Raw genomic sequence first — 16,996 nt, forward strand, 5'->3', positions numbered from 1 at the left:
GTTAAAGACTCATTCATTGTAGGAAATTTACCTCACAAACTACCTCAAAGAAAAATGTTTTAGATTTTAAAATGTAACCGCAAGCGTACGGATCAGTGTAGCTACGGGTCGAACACAGGGAGAGCAGCCACTTTATTTTTTTGCTTCTTTTAATAATGCGAAAGTGAACCAATTAATGATTGTGATTTAATTCTAATTACCCTCCTAAACATATATATCTAAAATAACGTCCTAACCATTCGTCATCTAAGAATTTAAAGACGCAAGCCATGCAATTAAAATTAAATAAATAAATAACTGAAAATAAACAACCCACGTAATTAAAAAAAAAAAAACAATAAAGGAAAAAAATGCTGAAATAAAACTAAAGTAAAAGAAAGGGGATAAAGCTAGAGAGAGACTCGCAAGTAGGTTTCTCTACTTAGCCCGAGGGATGCATCATAATATGAGCTTCCCTAGTTGACCAGAGAGCCACTCTTACAAGGGTTACTCTACTTGGCTTTAGGGAAAGGGAGACAATTAAAATAAAAGCAATAAATTGATGGTTCTATGGCTAGGAGGGGCAAAGCCAACACATACACTAGCCATGAACCTTGGGGGAAAGAGATAGCAATAATGTAATGACTGAAATTAAAATCCTAAATTAAGAAAGAAAGGATAATCAGAGGAGGGAATGAGAGGGGGGAGAGAAGACTACTGAAGGAGCCTATTTACTTGAACTTCAACTCTTGAACTAAAAACTTGATCGATTTGAGATAGTACCAGTACTAAAAACCAGATCTGGAATAAACCAAATCTGAAATTTCTAGTACTAGAGAAAACAAATCTGAAGAAAAAAAATTGAACTTGAAAGATATGCTTCATAGCTTGTTCTTGTCACCTAGAACGAAGCCTAGAACTAGAACTAGAACTTAAAAATTACAACTTCAATTGTTTAAACAATAAAAATAAAAGACTGAATCAAAAAAAAAAGTGCTTGCATTAATTGAATAAAAGAACTTACAAAAGTGTTTAAAGCATAAACCTAGAACTAGAGCTAGAGAAAGAGATAGAGCAACTAAGAAAAAACCCTAGAAGAAGAATGAAGTGCCTCATCCCCTTGTGTTAATTCTATTATATAGAGAATGGGGGAGGGAAGCTAATGATTTTAACTTCTAAAAAAAAAGATTTTTTTTTAGCTTGTTGATGAGGTGGAGGTGGAGGAGAGAGAAGATAGAGAATTATAGGAAGTAGGGAATCTCCAATGATTTTGCTTCATTTTTCCTTCTTTTTTTTTCTCTCTCTTCTTCAAACTTGGGCAGCATCTTGGATGATTTTTTTCCCCTTTTTTTCTATTTTTCTATTTATTTCCTTATTTCTCTCTCCTCTTGCGTAAGAAACCCTTTGGTTGACCTCCTTTGAGTGATGAGTAGGAGAGAGAAAATCTTCTAAAATAAAAACCTCAACAAAATGGCAGGTAAGAGGTTCGAACTTGAGACCTCCTAATAAGCAAGGGATTTTGCACACCACAACTCACCAACTACGCTAGGTAGTTGTTGTTAGCAAATACGAATCTTCAATCACTTAAAAATGTGGTCCATCGATCCTTGTTGGTATTTAGAATATTCCTTATACCCTTGTGACAACTGCAGATGGGCTGGTTCTGCATCTCGGTTCAGTTCTGATCAATTATTCTTTTTCTGACCTGAAAAGAATAATCACTTGTACGGTTGACCAAACGAATGTGTACTTGCAATTAAACATTTCATCTTGCTCAGAATTTCATCTTCTTCACAACCATGAAAAGAAATAGGACCTCTTTACGTGTAAAATTGGAGATATAACACCCGATAGTCCTTAAGGCCTTAAAAATATAAAACCTACAAAAAGAGAGTAAAACCTAAGGTAGATCCATTCTAAATATGTAAAATGCATGTTTACTATATAGATTTCATAGATAAATGTGCTCATCAGAATTCCCCCACACTTAGACTTTGCTAGTCCTCGAGCAAAACAAAAAGAAAAAGAATAAAAACAAAAAACCTAACTCACTTTCGTAGGAATCACGTTTGCACTAAGCATGTGCAACAAGCCTTTAAACCCCTAGGTCACCCCTAGTGGATGAGTTGTGTCTTGTGGGTATTTGCAGTGAATATACACCCAAAATTCAGAATAAACAAATCCCAACCTTTGCTAAAGGTAAGGCCCATACCCATCCGGAGCAAAGATAATTTCTCTTACAAGGGACCCCCACACTTGAAATTTTATTATCCTTTATCAATTCCAGGTACTAGCATATTTCTTAATTTGGAACTCACCTCATCTCTTCCTTTTTTTTTTTTTTTGCCAAATGGATAATTTATTGAGAAAGAAGAAAAAAAACCAGCAATCAACATACAAATCACAGAGCATGCCACGGGCCCCACCTTCGGCATAGCCATCAGTAGGACCTAGGGCCGCTCACTATATAAATCTATACGAGGATCTAGAAGATTCATCTCTCGCCATCATATTAGAGATATGGGCTGAAAAGACGTCATTGATTGTCGAACATCTTGATTTTGCAGCTTTCTTGGCTAGGAAGTCTGCCACCGAGTCCCTTTCTCTATAGTTGTGAGTGATTTTCCATGTAATACTTCCCAGGTATTGCCTTAGATGGTTCCATCTCTGCATAGCCATCCATGGAATTTTTCCCTGATGAACTGACATAACCAGAGCAGCTGAATCTGATTCTACCCAGAGGAATGGAATAGCTAACTGTTTTGCTTTCATGAGCCCATGCATTAGACCTTCTAATTCTGCTTTATAATTTTCTTTAATCTCCAAATATATGCTACAAGACCAGAGACACCTGCCGTTATGATCTCTCATGATTGCACCTGCACCTACATTACTAGAGTTCCCAAGAGAGCATATGTTGGAGTGTTTTTTACCAAAACATATTTCCAAGCACTAATGACATTTGAACATTTTTTTTCTCCTTTTTTTGCTTAATAAACTCTATTCTACTCCACTACTTTTGGCCTGAATGACATGGTGGAGCAAACACCAGACACCCAAGTTACTATGTAGCTTCGTTTTTTGCATATGCCCACAAAGACAATGATGTTAGAGTTCCTTCAAAAGTTTCCTCTCAAGGAATTTCGGTCAAGACACCATGCTTCCTGAGGCACAATAACCTGTCTAGTTCCAAGGGAATCAACTCTTATTATTCTTTATACCACATTTCACATTTCATTTAAAATTATGTATATGTCAACTCATGGTAAATTAAAAAGAAGGTCTCAACTCCAAATCAAAAGTACAAGTAACACACAGACTTACATATGGTCCAACACCATAAAATATGAGTCTCTTATTTTTCAAAAGAAAGTCCCATCTGAAGACACATGCTTGTTTCTTTCTTCTCAACAGGGTTTTAATCGTTCAAAATTGGTACCTTAATCAAAACTTTTATTTTCATACATCAAGCAACCGAATGGTATGATTATTAGTCAAAAGCCAAAGTAGGACTTCATCCTTTAGCAAGCTCAAAAAAAAAAAAAAAAAAAAAAAAAAAAAAAAAAAAATACAAAAACAAAAACAAATAAAACAAAGTGGAAAAAGCAAAAACTGGTTTCTCTCCCCTACACTTAAGTCATGCAATGTCCTCAATGCATGAAAAAAATTAAAAGCGAAGACAATGCAAGGCGGTCATACCTGATTGATAGTTAGTCATCAGTGTAAAGAGGTTCATGGAGATCCATGACCTCTTCACTACCAGTATTAGGAAACTTGAGGAACGGTTTCAAACACTGACCATTAACTTTTGAAATTATCCCTATTTCTGGATTCAAAATCTCCACAACCCCATGGAGATATACATTATGGACAATAAACGGGCCATCCCATCGAGATCTAAGCTTACCAGGGAAAAGATGCAATCGAGAGTTGTACAATAAGACCTTATCACCAAATACAAAATATTTGCGTAGAATGTACTGATCATGGAAAGCTTTAGTCTTTTCCTTATAAATCCTAGAACTTTTATAGCCATTATTCCTAAGTTCCTCCAACTCAGATAGTTGGAGCCTACGATGAATTCCCATATCAGATAAATCAAAGTTGAGCTTCTTGATGGCCCAAAAAGCCTTATGCTCTAACTCAACTGGTAAGTGACAAGCTTTCTCATACACCAAACGGTAGGGAGACTGGCCAAAGTCAGTCTTGAATGCAGTCCGATGGGCCCACAAGGCATCAATGAGCCTAAAGGACCAATCCTTACGGTTGGGATTAACAGTTTTCTCCAAGATTTGTTTGATCTACCTATTAGACACCTCCACTTAGCCACTAGTTTGGGGGTGATAAGGGGTAGATAACTTATGGGTGATCCCATACTTTTTCATTAAGGCCTCAAAAGGCCGATTACAAAAATGAGTACCCATATCACTAATTATCGCACGTGGTGCACCAAAATGGGAAAAAATGTTCTCTTTGAGAAACTGGACCACTACTTTGTGGTCATTAGATTTACAAGGTATGGCCTCTATCCGTTTAGAAACGTAATCAACAGCCAGAAGTATGTACAAATTCCTAAAGGAATTAGGGAATGGTCTCATGAAATCGATGCCTATACATCAAAGATCTCAACTACCAAAATAGGGTTGAGAGGCATCATGTTCCTCTTATTGATACAGTTAAAAGATTGGCAGGCAGGATAAGCCTTGTAAAAATCAAAAGCATCTCTAAAAAGAGTGGGCCAATAAAATCCGAATTGGAGAACCTTTGCTGTAGTCTTCTTAGGTCCAAAGTGTCCACCACATGCATAATCATGGCAAAAAGAGAGAATAGAATGTTTCTTATGATCAGGAACACATCGTCGAATAATCTAATCTAGATATATCTTAAACAAATAAGGATCATCCCAGAAAAATTGCTTAACTCAGGAATGAAATCTTTACTTATCTTGGGTGGACCAATGATCCAAAATCACACCTGAAACTAAGAAGTTAACAATGTCAGCAAACCATGGTTCACTGGACATTGTAAATAATTGTTCATCTGAAAAGTTCTCATTGACTGGAGAATCGACAGTCAAGGAATTGGGAAGCCGGGATAAATGGTCTACAACTAGGTTTTCAACTCCTTTCTTATCCTAAATTTCCAAATCAAACTCTTGCAAAAGTAAAACCCTCCTAATGAGACGGATTTTGGCATCCTTCTTCTAAATTAGGTATCTAAGAGAAGAGCGTGGGAATGGAATAGATAATGAGGAGACAACATGAAGTGAAGTAATACATCGAAGTGAAAGCTTGGCAAAAGGAACACTCGTCAAGCCTGATGGAGAATGATGTGAGGAATGGGGATTCCACTGCAGAATTGTTGGGTGATGGTCAGGATCCGGATGGAGGGCGCTTTAGACAAGGCCTCATCACGGATTTTCTGAAACCAATCCCTAGGATAGATGCAAGGCCGGTCAGGGCGGAGGCTGCTGTGGGATCGACAGTGCTGCCAGTCTCAGGCGAAGGAGGAGAACCGTCGGGCAGGAAGACCTTTGCAACTGTGGTGGGTAGATCTCTACCTGATGTCGATTCGCTACCTGAACCTATCCATGCAGGCTCTTGTACCAAAATAGTGATTCCCCAGGATGCTTATGAAGAGCTGCTCTCCAGATTTCGTTTTGCGTTGATCGAAAGAGCTAACTTTCGAATGATATCGATAAATAATATTAGACAAGAGGCTAAGAACTGGAACCTAAAGGGCCAAATCAGAATGGCGCCAATGGGTAGGGGTTTCATTTTATTTCAATTTGAACTAGAAGGAGACATGTCTACTATGTGGCGGAGGAGCCCCCCTAAATTTGGGGGACAATTCATCAGATTTCAAAGATGGACACCTGATTTTGACGTCCACGCGAAGAATGCTACGACGAAGCTCGTATGGATTCGAATCCCGGACCTGCCTCTGGAATACTGGCATGAGCAAATCCTTCTCTCAATGGCAAAGATGGTGGGCAGGCCTGTGGCTTTAGACAGACGAACCCAGAGCGCTGCGATGGGGAATTTTGCCTGTGTCCAAGTGGAGGTAGAGATTAATGGAAAGAGATTGGATGAAACTCAAGTGGAGAGACTGAAACCAGGAACCCAGAAGGTCTTCTAGTTTAAACAAACCATTGTCTACAAAGTTGGGATGGCTCGATGTGGTTATTGCAGGAAGGTTGGACACTATGTCCAAAACTATAGGGAGAAGATAGCGATGGAGGCAGCCAGGACTAAGCAGGGAGAAGCTATTCCTGATGCGACAAACCAGGACGCCATTGCCGGAGTTGAAGTGGCTGACACGATTTTCGGCAGGGAGGAGAGGGGCCAGACGGTGGAGAGAAGATCTTCCCAAGTTGGAAGGAATCTAGATTCCGTAGGGCATGATTCCCTTTCCAACTTGAGAAGAAACGGCTTGGAAGATAATATCCTAGAGTCAAATGAGGGGAGGACACATGGCAATGTTGAGATCGTCCTCCCCATCCATCAAGGATCAAATATGGAAGGCAATCCGGCTGAATTCCTTGTAAAAGAGGGGCATTCTGAATCTGGTTCTGCAAATGAATTGGAGTACGGGTAGGATACCCCTGAAAAGGATGGAGCGATGGATGCAAGTCAGCGATCAGTAGGACTCTCCAGTTCTGGGCAGTCTATCTATGTTGCTAAGATGCACGAAGACCACCGCGACACAGTTCGCGATACCTCTCAATCTATTATAGCCATCCCTGCCTCCCAAGTGGTTGGTGGTAATGTAATCATTCACCACAGAGAGGTGAACGCCGCAGGAATTGAAGAGGCTAGTCTCAGTCAAGTGATGCGAAGGAAGAAGAAGAAGGGATTATCTACGAGCATTGCGACGCAAGCTCAGAGAAAGTCTGGCCGTATTGGCCTCTCAAAAAGGTAATCCATGAATGTGCATCTTAGCAGAACCTATGGTTGATGTCATCGCCTTCCCTAAGCTTTTCTTTAATAGGCTGGGATTTGATATCAACTTTATCCATAATAACAGATCAGACAAAGTTCCAAACCTGTGGCTGATGTGGAAAAGAAATATTAGAAGACCGGACATTGTGTCTGCGACCGACTAGCATATAACCATCTCTCTAGAATGGCACCAAAAAATTATTAGAGTCTCTGTCGTCCATGCGAACTGCTTTCGAGCTAGAAGAAGAGAACTCTGGGCCTCCCTGGCTGCCTCTGCGCCTGCTCAGAATACACCTTGGCTTGTAGTTGGTGATTTCAATGCCATCTTAGCTTCAAATGAAAAGAGAGGTCCTGGAGCCTTTAATATGGGGACGACAGCTAAATTTGGTGCTATGGTGGACTCTTGAGATCTCATGGCCCTTCCTTCTCAGGGAAGCAGGTTCACTTGGACCAATAATAGGAGGAGAGGGAATGTCTTGGCTAGACTGAATAGAAGCTTTTGCAATAACGCCTGGGTTGAATTTTTTCACGAGGGAGTTCAGCAGGTTCTCCAGAAAATTGGCTCAGATCATGTGCCAAATTTTATTTCTTCGGTTCCCGGCCAAAAACCTAATAATTGCCCCTTAAGATTTCATAGACACTGGGTGGAACACAAGGATTTTCTATCTGTGGTAAGTGCTTCATGAAGCGGCTGGACTCTTAGCACCAACTTATATAGGGTTGTAGAGAAGCTTAAAAGACTTAAGGGCGCCCTAAAGCTTTGGGCAAAAAATGAATTTCCGAATTTCAATATAGAGCTTGAACAAGCAAAAAAGGAGATAGAGGAGGTCCAAAAGAAAATTGATGAAGATGGCCTTGATGATTTTTTATTTGCTCAAGAGGCGGATGCCAAAACAAGGTATTTAAAGGCAATGGAGAACTATGAAAAAATGTGTGCTGAAAAATCGAGGATTCGATGGAAGAAGCTTAGGGACAGATGTACTAAATTCTTCCACCTCTCGGCGAAGATGCGAAGAATTAAAAATACTATTAGATGCTTAAAGACAGATGATGGCGCTATCATATCGGAGCGATCAGACCTGGAACACTATATGGTGGACTTTTTCACTAATTTTCACAACGCAGCGCCTGTGTCTGGGCATCCCTCGATCCTTGACTCCATCCCCTGCTAATTAGTGCAGCGAGATAGAGCCATTTTAGATAGAATGCCTTCAAATTTGGAGATCAAAGAGGCGGTTTGGAGCCTTGATCTTGCTAGCTCTCCGGCCCAGATGGGTTCCCTGGTGAGTTCTTCAAGCACTGTTGGGATATTATAGCATCTGATGTTTGCAACGCTATTCGCTGCTTCTTTATTTCTGGAATCATGCCTCAGGGGATCAACAATAATTTTCTCTTACTTATTCCAAAGACTGAAGGGGTTGACTCTTTGGATAAATTCCGCCCCTTGTGTATGGGAAATTTTATTTGCAAAATAATTTCTAAAACTCTTGCCATGAGACTAGCAAGCTTCCTTCCGAGAATTATTTCGCACGAGCAAGGGGCCTTCCAAAGGGGAAAAGTTATTCATACAAATATCTACTTGGCTTCGGAGCTAGCTAATATGATGTCGACTGCGACGAGAGGAGGGATGGGTGTTAAAATTGACATCAAGAAGGCCTTTGACACAATTGATTGGAGCTTTCTATTCTCAGTCATGAGGAAATTTGGATTCTCTGAAACCTGGATTGGATGGGTTCATCAGTTGTTGGATTCTACAAAAATCTCCATTCTTCTGAACGAAGGACCGGTGGGTTTCTTTAATGTCGGTCGAGGGCTGAGGCAAGGTGACCCCTTATCTCCTCTCTTATTTGTTTTGGCTGAAGAGGTCCTGTGTAGAGGGCTCAATATGATAATTCAAGAGAAGAAAATCAAACCCATAAATAGCCCTCATGGGATGCCTATCCCTAGTCATATGTTTGTTCGCCGATGACATATTCATATTCACCAATGCATCTATAAGGTACATCAGGAATCTTAAATCCTTCTTAATTATGTATGAAGAATGCTCAGGTCAACACATCAGCTTGGAGAGGAGCAATGTGTTTTTAGGGAACATCTCTGTTGCTAGAAAGCTTGTAATAGGAGAGACGATGGGAATCCCAATTTGTAGTTTGCCCACTAAGTATTTGAGTGTGGAAATTTTCAAAGGTAGAGTTAAGAAAGAATTACTCCTCCCTGTGAAGGACAAAGTCAAAGCAAGACTTGTGGGTTGGAAGGGAAGGCTGCTCTCTATGGCAGGTAGAGTGGGGCTCACTAGAACTGTGATGACGGGCATACCCATGCATAGCTTCTCTGTATACTGGTGGCGATCTGAGCTCATCAAGATCATGGAGAAGTGGATTATTTTTTTTTTGCTAAAAGATTATTTCATTAAATGATCAGAGAAAAGAAAATAAAAGCCACACAATAAAACAGATTCAAAGAAAAGAGCCTAGCTAACTCTACCCTCCCACCTTCGGCATGGCCATCAGCAGGAGGAAAAAGAAGCACTAATTAAACCAAAAATGAGGCCTCCCATCTGAATCCCTTTGCAATAGATCAAGAATATGGGAGGGAAGGACCACATTATCACCCGAGTTCCCTTCCCTGAAATTATGAGATATCTTCCAGCTGATATTGTCAAGGAACGGCTTAAGATACATCCATCGTTGGAGAGCATACCATGGAATTTTTCTTTGTTGAATCGCTAGCACAACCGAGCTAGAGTCTGACTCCACCCATAAACAAGTGATGTTCATGACCTTTGCTCGTAGCAACCCCTCCATCAGACCCTCCACCTCCGCTTCAAATACTCCAGTAATACCCATATATTTTTTATAAGAGCCCATGACCCTGCCGTGATGGTCCCGAAATATACCTCCTGCTCCAGCCAGACCTGGATTTCCCATAGAGCTGCCATCAAAGTTTAATTTTTTCCAGAACATTGGAGGTTTACACCAGAAAACCTCCAAAATTTCTCTGTGCCCCACTCCCTGTATCTGAATGCCTAGGTGGCTGCTGCACTGCAAATCTGCGATGGAATTAATCTCGCCTCTAGATCTTGGCTTGTTTCATCTTATGTCCTTAAGAACCATCATTAGAACATACCTGCTTGACTGATATTTATTTTCAAAAAGCCTTGCATTTCTCTCCCTCCATAAATGATCCAACACAATGGCGAAACTCATATTCCACGCCTCCTTGCAGCAAACTAGTTTCAACTTTTACTTCCACCATTGAGCAAGCTCGAGCAGAGAGCCCTGGCTGCCCCAACACACATTGAAAGCATCACAAAGAAGCCTCCAGATCTCCGCAGAGAAAGGGCATCTTATGAATATATGCTCTAAAACTTCCTCATTTGAATTACATAGGACACATCTAGACGCCAGGGGGATTGCTTTCTTTTTTACCACATCATCAGTAGGGACCTTTCCATTAATCACCCTCCATGCTAGAGTGGAGACCCGAGGTTGCTGCTTTTTACCCCATATGATAGAAGCCCAGGAAACTGTTGAGTTTTTCACTCTTATATCCTCCCAAGTTGATTTGAAGCAAAATTCGCCATCATGAGAAAGGGACCAGATCCTCCTATCTTCACATTTATAAGTAGGAATGTTAATTTTCTTCACCTCGTTTATTATGTTCCTCATAAAATTAGAGTTCATCTGAGGAAAATTCCAGTTGAAATTCACAATGAATCGGCTAACATTCCCATCCAGCACAGATATATCAATACCTTCCAGCATCTCACTCTCTTTAATGGCGCCTTGCCGTACCCAGATATGCTTCCAGAAATTTATTTTTTTTCCATCTCCCACCACTCATCTCTCTTTAGAAGATATGTAATCCCATATTTTCCTCAGACCTGGCCAAATAGAGGATTTTCTAAATCCTTTCTTAGGGATACCCTCCCTATCAAGGAATCTAGCCCTCAGAAAAGAGCTCGCCATAGACTCTTCAGTCTTAATTCTCCAGGCAGATTTACATAGCATTGTCTTGTTTATGTCCCTCAATCTCCTCAATCCAAGACCCCCTTCCTCCTTAGGCTTACAACATTGGTCCCAATTGATCACAATTTTTTTTGCATTGTCCACTTCCCTTGTCCAGACAAAATTCCTCATCCATCTTTCAAGAGTATTAATGAGAGAATTTGGCCACCAGTAGACCGCAAAACTGTGAGTTGGGATGCTAAGAATCACAGAACGCACTAATTCCACCCTTCCTGCCATCGATAAAAGTCTTCCCTTCTAGCCCTCTAATCGATCCTTTGCCCTGTCTAGAATAGGCAAAATCGATTCTTTTTTGACCCTACCCTTAAAAATTGATACACCCGGATATCTGGTAGGAAAAGAGCATAGGGGAATACCCATTTCCTCAACAATGGCCTGCTTACGCTGGGGAGAAATATGGCCTAGAAAAATCTTACTTTTTTCTAGGTTGATGCACTGGCCAGCAAACTCCTGATATTTCACAAAAAAAAATTTTAAATGGCGAACATACCTGAGAGAGGCGTTCCCAAATATGAAAATGTCATCTGCAAAGAGACTGTGAGCTGGAGTCATCACCCCTCGAGGGCCATTAAGCACCTTGAACTTTTTCTCTACTACAAGCCTTTGGAGACCTCTGCATAGCACCTCTTCAGCTAGAATAAATAGCATGGGGGACAAGGGGTCCCCTTGTCTCAAACCCCTCTCCACCCCGAAATACCCTATCGGACCACCATTAAGAACTGAAATTTTGGTAGAACCCAACATTTGATGCACCCACAATACCCATCTCTCTGAGAATCCAAATTTCATTAGAACTTGAAAAATAAATCTCCAAGACATCGTGTCATAAGCCTTTTGGATATCTATTTTCAAACCCATTCCACCTCCTCTAGCCGTCGAAAACAATAAATTTGTTAGCTCAGACACCACTGAGATATTTGAATGAATTATTTTCCCCTTCTGGAAAGCACCCTGCTCTTTTGAAATTAGCCGATGCAAAACCCCTGATAATCTAGTCACCATTATCTTAGAGAAAATTTTGCAAAAGAAATTCCCCAAACATAACGGTCTAAATTTATCCAAGCTCATTGCCCCTTCCACTTTTGGAATTAATACTAGGAAAATAGTATTAATAACATTAGGCATTCTACCTTCATTGAAGAAACTTCGAACTGCATTGCAAACATCTAAATTAATAATTTCCCAGCAAGATCTATAGAATTTATCTGGGAAGCCATCTGGGCCTGGAGCACTCTCAAGATCGAGCTCCCAAACCGCCTCTTTAATTTCTGCATTGCTCGGTAAGACATCCAGCCTCCATCTATCATGGTCATCGAGCACCTTTGGGATGCAATCTAACAAGTCCAGGTGCTCAGAAGTTTCTGAACCCTTAAGAAAGTTCTCATAAAACCCACTAACATAATCTTCCAATTGGCTATTGTCAGAAATAATTTGCTTGTCTTCCTTTTTCAAAGTGTGAATAGAGTTTTTCAACCTTCTAATTTTTGCACTAACATGAAAAAATTTTGAGCATCTATCTCCTTGGGTTCTCCATCTCATTCTAGCCTTTTCAGCCCAGAGCTTTTCATGATTCTCCATCGCTTTCAGCAACCTGGTTTTTGCATCAGCTTCTCTGGAAAAAATCTGGCCATTCATCCCATTTATTTCAATCTCACCCTGCACTTCCTCCATCCCTTTCTGCGCAGCCTCCAATTCCAAGTTAATGTTCGGAACATTTTGTTTAGCCCATGGCCTAATCGCACCTTTCAGCCGCTTAATTTTCTGACTGAAAACATAAATAGCTGAACCACTAATCCATTCATCCCATGATTCCTTAACCACTTTCATGAAGCTCTCATTTTCTGTCCAAAATCGTTGGAATCGAAAGGGGTAGTTATTTGGCCTTACCAAAGACTCCGAAGTTACAAGGAGAGGGGAATGATCAGAGGCCCCTGTATACATCACTTCATGGTGACAATCATGAAGGGTAGAGAACCAAGAGTCATTACAAAAGGTCCTATCCAGCACAACAACTACATTTCCTCTTCTCCTATTGTTTGTCCAGGTGAATTTACGGCCCTTGGAGGGAACCTGAATTAAAGAACATCCATCCACCATTGCTGTGAAATCAGCCTCCGATCCCATATTAAAAGCTCCTGGACCTCTTTTCTCATGCGACTGGAGGGTGGCATTAAAGTCTCCAATTACCATCCATGGAATACCTGGACCCGGGTATGAAGCAGTCAAATTAACCCACAGCTCCCTTCTAGCTTGCTTGAAGCATTTAGCATGAACTACAGACAGGGAAAAAAAAATTTTCTGCCAGCTAGAACTCATAGAAATGTGCTGCTCCGATGAAGAAAGAACCGTCGGCTTTGAGAGACCTCTTTTCCACATAACCCAAAGATTAGGAACTTTTTGCATTCTCTTAGTATGAATGAACTCAGTTTCGAATCCATTTTTATTAAAAAACCTCTTAGGAAAGTCATGCACTTCCATCATCGGCTCAGCATCACACATCAGTTCAAAAGGAGCATTGGTCAACTCCTTCTAAAGTTGTTTGAAGGATTCTAGGAACTCTTTAGAAAACTCAAAAGTTTGATCTTTGGCAAGTAATGAAGTGAGAGGTCGGGTTAACTGACGAAAGTTCTTAATAAACCTTCTGTAGAAGCTTGCATGCCCTAGAAAAGATCGGACATTCTTAACAGATTGAGGAGGTGATAAATTATCTATCAAATCCACTTTGGCTCTATCTACCTTAATTCCCTCCTTGGATATTACATAGCCTAAAACAATTCTAGATTTAACCATAAAATGACATTTCTCCTAATTCAAAACCAAATTCTTAGATATGCATCTTTTCAAAACTAGAGAAAGATGATGAAGATATTCAGAATAGGAATTCCCATGAATTGAAAAGTCATCCATAAATACTTCTAAGAATTTTTTAACTATGTCAGAAAAGATGCTCATCATGCGTCGTTGGAACGTAGCAGAGGCATTACAAAGCCCAAAGGGCATACGTCTGTAAGCAAACGCTCCATATGGGCATGTAAAAGTGGTCTTATTTTGGTCTTCTAAAGTAATTGGGATCTGGTTATAGCCAGAATATCCATTAAGAAAACAATAGTATTCATGTCCAGTAAACCTCTCTAACATCTGGCCAATGAATGGCAATAGGAAGTGGTCCTTCCAGGTTGCCATATTAAGTTTCCTGTAGTCTATACACACTCTCCACCCTGATTGGACACAGGTTAGAGTTAGTTTATTATTGGCATTGGGAACTACAGTCACCCCAGACTTCTTAGGCACTACGTGAACTGGGCTTACCCATTGGTTGTCAGAAATAGGATAAATTATTCCATGATCCAAGCACTTTAGGATTTCTTTCTTAATGGCTTCCATCATCATTGGGTTAGCTCTTCTTTGGGGTTCCGTGGATGGTTTGGAATCCTCCATAAGATGTATATGATGTTGCACAATAGAAGGGATTATACCCTTGATATCAGCCATGGTCTAATCTAGGGCTTCTTTATTGTCTTTTAACACTTTAAGTAACTCCTCTTCTTGGTTAGAAGTCAAATTTGAAGAAATTATTACAGGAAGAGTTTGGTCAGGCCCTAGGAAAGCATACCTCAAATTAGATGGCAACTCCTTAAGATCTAGCTTAGGGGGCTCAACTATGGAAGGTTTGGGAATGGAATTGGAAAGGGGTCCTAAGGGCTCCATAGGTGTGTGAAGACTCAAGACTTCAGAAAAGAAATTTTCACTATCATCATTCAACTCATTCAAACACTCTTGGAATTCTGAATCAAAATCAATATCAAAGTTGGTAATTAAATCATCAGAAAAATCTAAAAAATCCTCAAGCATATTGATCTCTTCTTTCATATGTGGTTGCTTGCCTATCCTAAACATGTTAAACTCAACAATTTGATTGCCAAAAGATAACCTTACGAAACCATTCCAGCAATTGATTAATGCATTACTGGTAGCTAAGAATGGTCTTCTCAGAATTATTGGGATCTCATCCTTGGTTGAGAAGGGCTTAGTATCTAACACAATGAAATCAATAGGGAAAATAAATTCCCCTACCTTTAGTAAGACATCCTCAACCATCCCTTTAGGAATCTTAATGGACCTATCTGCTAACTGAAGAGTAGTTCCAGTGGCTTTCAATTCTCCCAATCCTAGTTACTTATACACATGGTAAGGTAAAAGATTCACACTTGCGCCAAGGTTAAGTAAGGCATGCTCAATATAGGTGTTGCCTATGACACAAGATGTGGTAGGGCTCCCTGGATCTTTATACTTGACTGTTATAGGCTAAGTAATTATGGAACTAATGTTACCTGTCAAGAATGCTTTTTTGGGCACACTAATAATACGTTTGTGAGTACACAAATCTTTCAGTACCTTTGCATAGGCGGGGATCTGGGACATGGCATCCAACAGAGGGATGTTCACTTCTACCTTTTTGAAGACTTCTAAAATTTTATCCAAGGAAGCAATTTTCTTTTTATTTATCAAGTGATCAGGAAATGGGACAGGAGGAACATAAGGACTGTTAGGGATTTGTTCTTTTTCAGAAGAATCATTTTTTATTTCCGTAACCAAATCATCTTTAATTTCAAAAGAATCTTTAGGTTCATCAGACGAACCTGGAACAAGAGGCACACTTGTGTCCTCAACTGAAGGAGAATTAATAGGAGTAATAGATGGGAAAGATTTAGGAATGCTCTGTTGGTACTCTCTACCACTCCTAAGGGTATAAACAACATTACATTGATTAGAGAGTCTTCGTTGGGTCTGACCTTGTACTATATTCAGTGGTGCATTAGTTAGTGCTTGTGAACTAACAGGCTGATAATGGCTAGGGTTAGGCTTTGGTTGACTGGGTAAAGTTCCTTTCTCCCTTTCATGCATAATTGAGACAACTTGGGTGACTTCTCTCATAAGATTTTGATGGCTTGTCATGAGGAGGGCCATATTTTTTTCCAAGTCACTTATTCTACTTGCCTCTCCAGTGTTGGTAAACCTAGGGGGTTGCTGATAAGATGATAGGAGAGGGGCCCTAAGAAAACTAGCCTGAGGTCCTGCATTTGACCTAGAAAAAATATTTTGGAAAAAAGATTATTGTGCAAAGGGAGGCCTTTGGGGTCCAGGTTGACCTTGATTATGAAAAATAGAAGGCCCTGCTTGGTTGCCCTGATTCCAAGAGAAATTTGGGTGATTTCTCCATCCTGGATTGTAGGTGTTACTGTATGAACATTAACACTATCATTAGAAGTGCCCTCATAAGTGTTGGGGCATTCTTCTATGACATGTCCAGGGGATTGGCACCAAGCACATATCTTAACCAAATTGACTGATGATGGCTCTCTAGGAACAATAGTCTCAATTCTCTTGATTAGGTTATCCAAATGGGCTTCTTTAGCTACTATCCCATCCACAAAATCTCCTTTTCCTCCTATGGTTCTTTCACTCTCTTGGATTGATTCCCACTCATGGGTTTTGTCAGCTATATCAAGTAAGAATTCCCATGCCTTTCCTTCATCTGTAAAGGATGTAAATCCCTCAGGGCACATAGACTCTATCATTTTTTTAGTTGGGTAATCAATACCCTCATAAATTATTTGATATAATGCCATAAGTCTAGGCCATGGTGAGGGCATTCTTGGAGTAGATCCTTGAATCTCTCAATAAGTTTGGAAAATGACTCACTAGGCTTTTGCCTAAACTGAAGGATAGCACTTCTAAGCTTATTGATCTTGTGAGTTGGGAAAAAACTTCTTAAGGAGACAATTGTGAACTGTTCCCATGAGGTTATGGAATTTGTGGGTAACCCATACAACCACTTCTTAGCTTGGTCTTTTAATGCAAAAGTGATAAATCTAAGCTTAACAGCATCATCAGAAAGCTGTTGGATCTTAACTAGAACACATACCTCTTCAAATTCCCTTAGAAATAGGTATGCATCCTCAGAGGTCAACCCATAGAAGTGAGGGAACATAGTGATGTATTGAGATTTGAGTTCAAAATTATTGTCCTGGGCTTGTGGTAGAATTA

The 16,996-nt window shown here is 40.1% G+C and overlaps 1 protein-coding gene and 1 non-coding gene across 2 annotated transcripts; one reads left to right on the plus strand and one right to left on the minus strand.

The window, feature by feature from the left end:
- Positions 1-10,759: 10,759 nt before the first annotated feature.
- Positions 10,760-13,426, minus strand: LOC122064574. Its single transcript, XM_042628301.1, has 2 exons — positions 11,439-13,426; positions 10,760-11,111 (listed from the first exon to the last, which is right to left on the minus strand). The coding sequence occupies exons 1-2, from the start codon at positions 13,424-13,426 to the stop codon at positions 10,760-10,762; spliced, it is 2,340 nt and encodes a 779-aa protein (XP_042484235.1).
- Positions 13,427-16,584: 3,158 nt separating this feature from the next.
- Positions 16,585-16,691, plus strand: LOC122064576. Its single transcript, XR_006135760.1, has one exon. It is a non-coding gene; the product is annotated as a small nucleolar RNA R71 (small nucleolar RNA).
- The last annotated feature ends 305 nt before the right edge of the window (positions 16,692-16,996 follow it).

Source organism: Macadamia integrifolia, unplaced genomic scaffold, assembly GCF_013358625.1.
Source record: "Macadamia integrifolia cultivar HAES 741 unplaced genomic scaffold, SCU_Mint_v3 scaffold1687, whole genome shotgun sequence".
Taxonomy (NCBI): Eukaryota; Viridiplantae; Streptophyta; class Magnoliopsida; order Proteales; family Proteaceae; genus Macadamia; species Macadamia integrifolia.

What these genes read in the sequence shown, in the direction of transcription:
- LOC122064574 (XM_042628301.1), bottom strand. Translation starts at nt 13,426, where the DNA reads ATGGAAGTGCATGACTTTCCTAAGAGGTTTTTTAATAAAAATGGATTC. An exon ending in TTTGGGAACGCCTCTCTCAG is followed by an intron (nt 11,112 to 11,438) that starts GTATGTTCGCCA and finishes CCCAACTCACAG; the next exon opens with TTTTGCGGTCTACTGGTGGC.